The following is a 6,000-nucleotide window of genomic DNA, read 5'->3' as shown; positions in this document are numbered from 1 at the left end:
GTCATTTTGCTCCTATTTAATTAAGTACCAGCAATTTTTTTGTCTCAGGATATGATCCCAGACCACATAATACATGACATATTCATTTTGTATGTACACAGTAGGGCTGGGGCCTAGCCTGATTTGCACCTGCTTGAGCAGAGCACTCTCTCTGGACTTGGCTCCAGAGTAGACTTTAATTCTGTTTGGTTGAACAAGCAGGTGGTAAGCCCACTTGTTTCTTCTCCCAAGATGGGCTGACAGTGAATCTTCATCACGTGGACAAGGGTGATGGGAAGCACTGAGTGAGGGGACTAGGGTAGAAACAATATCCTCTGGTTGGTTTCCAGAGCTGGGCTCCCACAACTGAGCTGGGTGCTCCCAGTTTACTGCAATCTGCCCTGTGGCAGGTTCTGGGGACCTAGAGATGGTTAGGACACCAGCTTCATTTCTGGGTAGAGCTCACAGTCAAGGAGAAGAGTTGGCAGGGAAGCAAGGAAGCATGACATGGGGTACTAGGCATAATAAATGCTAGGTGTTGCTGCTATGAAAAGGGATGTTTGGCCAGGATACAGTGGAAGGAAGGCTGGAGGCTCCCAGCTCTCAACGGGTCTCAGAAACATCTTCACAGTGGAGCTGATGTCATTTGAGCTGTGCCTTGATTGAGGAGCAGAAGCCATCAGGCAGAGGGTGGTAAGAAGGGGGTTCCAGGCAGGCCTCGGTGCAGGGCTTCCCAGTGAGTGACAGTTTTGTGGCTGGAGTGTAGGGTATGTTGGGAGACAGGGAAGGAACATTAGGGTAGACCGAGGATGCCAGAGCCTTCCCTCCCTCAGCATCCAGAGAGCCTTGGTGCCTGCGATCCTGTTTCTTGGGAGGAACTCTGGGTTACAGCTTTCTCAGGGCCAATGTGTGCAAAGTGAGTGATTATTTGTGAGGTGGCCTTTCTGTTTAGAGGAATAACTCTGGTCCCTCCCTATAGTTACAGCTGTCCATGAAACAGAGCCTGCTGTCAGCCAGGCTTGGATACTTACAAGATGAAGAGCTTCTCCTCTCCTCTTACCTGAGAACACATCTCTAAAAAAGAGTGACATTTGGTTCTGTGTTGTTTTTCTTCTGGAGTTGGGACCTAGTGGACAGGAGATGAAATAAGATGACCCCCCTTAATGCCCAGATTTCTGGGCCTGGTGGGGAGAAGCAGGGCAGGAGCTCGGGATGGAAGGCTGCCATGATCAGGATGGACTTGGTCTTGAGGAGGCCCAGGATCTGGGCAGGCTGGAGCCACGAGGCAGGTGGGAGGGGCTGCTCAAAGGGTATACCTGAAGGACTGGGCCTTCCAGAGGAAGCTTCTGGCCTTGGTGATCTCCTGGGCCAATCTCCTTAAATCATCTCCTTCAAACAGTGGCAACATGGAATCCTTGGAAAGGGGAAACAAACATGAAGTTAGATCCATCAAATGACTGGATGTAACCTGAACATCCAAAGTCTCAGCAGAAAAATTTTAGAGTTAATCAAATGCAGCCTCTCACCCAGGGCAGGAAATCTGTGGGCCTTGGTTTGCATCCTTCCAGGCACAAGGAGGTCACCACCTGACAAGGCAGTCATTCTGCAAATGGGACACTTTAAGATGAGGCACCTGAGAGTCTGTGTCGGGATGGGTGGGCAGTGGCAAACCGAGATGGCCACCGAGCTTCCCTGAAGTCTGCCCTTCTCTTCCCAGCAGAAGTGGGACATGCTCCTTATCTCACTGTTAGGCAGCAAAATCTATTCCGCCCTTTCTCCACTGCTTCTATTTTTTCCCCCCATTGCTTCTAGTAAAACCAAGCTTCACAGACATGTTTTTCTCGTATGTCAACCCGTGGAATTCCAGAGGCTCGTGTTAAAAACACAAGTTCTCACAATCAGCAAGAGAATGTAGGAAAGAGATGAAGCTGCCTCCGCTCCTTGGCAGCAGGAGCAGAATGATCCCATTCCGCATCCAGACACGATTTAAAGAATCTGATCTGAAGAGGTATTAAACTGCGGACCTTTGCAATACTGTCAAATGTATTCTCCTGTGTATAAGGACACAGGTGAGGGGATCCCTGGGTGGCTCAGCGGTTTAGCGCCTGCCTTTGGCCCAGGGCGTGATCCTGGAATCCCAGGATCGAATGCCACATTGGGCTCCCTGCATGGAGCCTGCTTCTCCCTCTGCCTGTGTCTCTGCCTCTCTCTCTCTGTGTCTCTCGTGAATAAATAAATAAAATCTTTAAAAAAAAAGGACACAGGTTCTTAGTAATATTCGTTACTTCTACTTGTTCTTTTTTTTTTTTTAGATTTTTATTTATTTATTCATGAGAGACAGAGAGAGAGAGTTGTAGAGACACAGGCAGAGGGAGAAGCAGGCTCCACACAGGGAGCCCAACACAGGACTCAATCCAGGGTCCCCAAAGATCAGGCCCTGGGCTGAAGGCGGTGCTAAACCACTGAGCCACTTGGGCTGCCCACTTCTACTTGTTCTGTTCTCTGAACTATTTGTAATATTTGTCCCTAGAAGAGGTACTTGAATAAAGGAGTCATGCAAAGCACTAGACTTCAAAAATTATGCCATGTCCTGTAACATTTGCTTTAACCTCCAAAAACAGAAACCTGGAATCTGGTTGTTTGTCTTACTTGATAATTTGTTGTCTTGAAATGTTATAATTGATAGCACCATGTTCCTAAAATGTATAAACATGTGTATAACTTTTCGGTCAGATCAGAAGAGCTTGGTTGGTATTCTTCTCTTACCTGGCCTGTGTGACTTTATCAGATTTACTACTTAAGATAATTTGCATATCTGTGTTTTAATGAATTGAACATTGAGAGACAGAAATATGCACGACTCAAAGGAAAGAGGTTAAGAGCTTGGGTGTCTGAGCTCTGGCTTTACCATTTGCTATGTCCTTAGTTGTAGCCCTATCCCTTGCTGAGCCTATTTATTCATCTGTTTAACGGCTATAGTAATGGCTGAGAGGATTGAAAAGTCATCTATAAAAGCAATGGACCTGCACAAAGTAAGTGCTCAATGAATGTGATCTGTTCCATTATTTTTTTAACGTTTTATTTATTTATTTGAGAGAGACAGATATAGCCACAGAGATAGTGAGAGAGAGCACGAGGGAGAAGCAGGCTCCTGGCTGAGCAGAAGCCCAACATGGGGCTTGATCCCAGGACCCTGGGATCATGACCTGAGCTGAAGGCAGGTGCTTAACCAACTGAGCCACCCAGGCACCCCTGTTCTACTAATTTTTAAAAAAAAATATTTTTAAAATTTATTTTAGAGAGAGAAGGTGTGTGCCTGGGGAGGGGGGAGAAACAGAGGGGGAGGGAGATGGTGAGGGAGACAATATTAAGCAGATTCCCTGCAGAGTGCAAGGTCCCACTCAGAACTTGATCTGATAACCCTGAGATCATGACCTGAGCTGTAATCAAGAATCAGCCCAAAAGGGGATCCCTGGGTGGCGCAGCAGTTTAGCGCCTGCCTTTGGCCCAGGGTGCGATCCTGGGGACCCGGGATCGAGTCCCACGTCGGGCTCCCGGTGCATGGAGCCTGCTTCTCTCTCTGCCTGTGTCTCTGCCTCTCTCTCTCTCTCACTGTGTGCCTATCATAAATAAATAAAAATTAAAAAAAAAAAAGAATCAGCCCAATGGACTGAGCCACCCAGATGCCCCTGAACTGTTCTATTGTTAAATAACACCTCCATGCTCTGCTTCTTTCCCACCTTGATGAGAGCCAGCTGAGAGGAAGAGCCACAGGGAAAGAGAACCCTTTCTAGCCGATACTTGCTATTCTTACAAGAGAAGCAGAGGGGTTCTCGGAGAAGCCCACATCTGCTGACAGTATATCGAGACAGTTGAACAGCCTTCACTCTGCAACTTACCCTTTCGTCCATGATGCCCTTGGTCAGCAGGCCATGGATTCTGAGGAGTGTGTCCTCATCAACGGGGCAGTGATAGCGGCCCCCCGTGAGGGCGGCCAGATTTCTCAGGAAGTCACCCGCCGCCCTAGTAGGGAGAACAGAGGTTCTAGGGCCAGGCCCACTGACTGGCTAGGCAAGCTCCCTGCACACCCCCAGCCCATTGGGAGCTCAGGTCTGCTGGGCATTGGGCCTCAGGCGCTGAGGCTCTGTGCCCTTGAGACCATGTCAGCATCGCAAGCCCACACCCTGTCAGCTTATGGGCCGTGGCGGCCGCATGAAGCAGATTCAGTGCTTTCATGTCTCCACTTAGCATGAAAGCACACGGCCAGCACACGTTCCTTCATTAGACATCTAGCCAGGGCCTGCTCCTGGGTGTTAGGCCTGGCAGGGACACAAGCGTGACCTTCACGGAGCTCGTGGCTTAGATAGAGATCACATATGCACCCAAGTCATCAGAGTTTTGCCAACAACATTGAAGTCTTTTCTGGAAGGAGTAGAAGCTCTCTGGTCTAACACACGTTCCTCTATGGTGATTGTTTCTAAAAAGAACCGTAACAAAGCTACTTTAAACTTTTCCTCCCTCCACATTCACTAACATGCTCCAGAGAAAGATCAGGAAGGAGAATGCCCCGTGTGCCCAGGGAATCAGTGCCAATCAGTTTCCAGGCTGGAGAAAGTCAGGAGAGCGGGTTCTGGGGGGCTGAGTGGGAGGTGGAGAGAGGGCTTTCACTCGGGCCTAACCCTTGCCGGCCCCTTCTTGCTTCCCGCTCACTGATGGGGGCCAGGAGAGGTCAGGGTCTAAGGGGAGGCCTTGGCCCTCACACATGCAGCCACAGGAGAGGCACACAGCGCGGCCCACCTGCTTGAGTGGTTCAGGGCAATGGTGTGCATTTTCACATGTCTTGTCTCCATGAGTCTTTGGACTTCACGCAGAATAAGGCTGCAGCTTGTATCTGGCTTCCCATCGGTCAGGAGGTACAATCCTTCCACATCGTGAAAAGTGAAGGCTTTCTGAAAGAGGGCAGGCAGGTCGTCTGGCTCAGGGGTCAGTGCTAACAGGGAAGGATAAAATCCAACTGCCTGCTGTCCCCAGGGAAACTGTCTGACTGGATCCTACTGACTTGTCCATTAACAGTGAGAGATGACCAGCCTCTTTCAGCCTACCACAGACCGAGGAGACCGCCAAGGTTTAGGAGAAAGAGCACGGCCCACTTCCTGGCTGGTTAACCCCAGCCAGTCACTTAACCTCTCTGAGCCTCTGTGTCTTTACCTATAACATGAGAACCAGAATCCCTTTCTTACTGGGTTGTTGGGAAGATGAAATAAAGCAACAGTTCTTAAATCTAAGAAAGTGCTCTTTGTAATTTGAAAGCCTCACACAGTATCAGTTTAGGGTGTGATGGTATTTTCTGTTTGGCCAACAGGGTTGGGCTTGGTGGTAGAACTTGCCAGTAATGCCTGCAAGACGGAGGTGCTCCCATGAGCGCGCAGGTGGGTCACCCACTGCATAGCCTCATGACATGCCTCATCGGTGGTCTCCACCAGGGTGTCCTGCCAGAGTTGCAGGTCTGCTGCAAAGCTAAGCAGGTTGAAGCTGGGGAGAGAGGAGAGATGGGGGGGGGGGGCGAAGAGGGGAGGTGAAAGAGAGTGGCTAGAAAATGCCTGGCTGAAGGATCCCCTTGAGGAAGCTTCATGCCGATGAGCTTCAAGCACCTATAGTGAGCGCCTGGGGCCCCTGGGGAGAAGGAGAAGGTACACATTGGATGCAGACTGAAGTAGATTGATGTCCCACCTCGGCCACTAACAGAGTATGTGATCTCTGGCAGATTACTTAACCTAAGTCTCCTTTTCTGAAAAATAAGAATAATAATGGCAACACCTCCTAGGGGCGCTGTGAGGATGGAAGGAAATCATGCACTCAAAATGCTTGGCCTGCAGAAGGTGCTCAATCAATGTTTACTTATTAATAAGAAGGCAAGGATGGGTCCCAGCCTAGGATCAGAGTCTCCTGCTGTCTCCTAGCGTCAACCTGTCTGGGCAGAAAAAACAACCCCCAACCCCCTCTCTTAAAAAATCAGGTTAG

The 6,000-nt window shown here is 49.4% G+C and overlaps 1 protein-coding gene across 1 annotated transcript in view; it reads right to left on the bottom strand.

Moving 5' to 3' along the window:
- VWA3A (von Willebrand factor A domain containing 3A) overlaps window positions 1-6,000 on the bottom strand; it is a 56,888-nt gene continuing 50,888 nt past the window's right edge. The window contains exons 28-33 of the mRNA XM_055339304.1: window positions 5,367-5,511; window positions 4,777-4,928; window positions 3,879-4,002; window positions 1,296-1,393; window positions 1,040-1,105; window positions 1-734 (exon numbers count right to left, since the gene is read on the bottom strand). Of these exons, the coding sequence (XP_055195279.1) occupies window positions 1,054-1,105; window positions 1,296-1,393; window positions 3,879-4,002; window positions 4,777-4,928; window positions 5,367-5,511 (571 nt within the window). The 3' untranslated portion in view covers window positions 1-734; window positions 1,040-1,053. The remainder of the gene's footprint in view (window positions 735-1,039; window positions 1,106-1,295; window positions 1,394-3,878; window positions 4,003-4,776; window positions 4,929-5,366; window positions 5,512-6,000) is intronic.

This window comes from Nyctereutes procyonoides, unplaced genomic scaffold (genome assembly GCF_905146905.1).
Source record: "Nyctereutes procyonoides isolate TBG_1078 unplaced genomic scaffold, NYPRO_anot_genome, whole genome shotgun sequence".
In the NCBI taxonomy this organism is placed as follows: Eukaryota; Metazoa; Chordata; class Mammalia; order Carnivora; family Canidae; genus Nyctereutes; species Nyctereutes procyonoides.
Note: the sequence above shows the minus strand (reverse complement) of the source record. Positions and strands in the feature narration are given on the sequence as shown.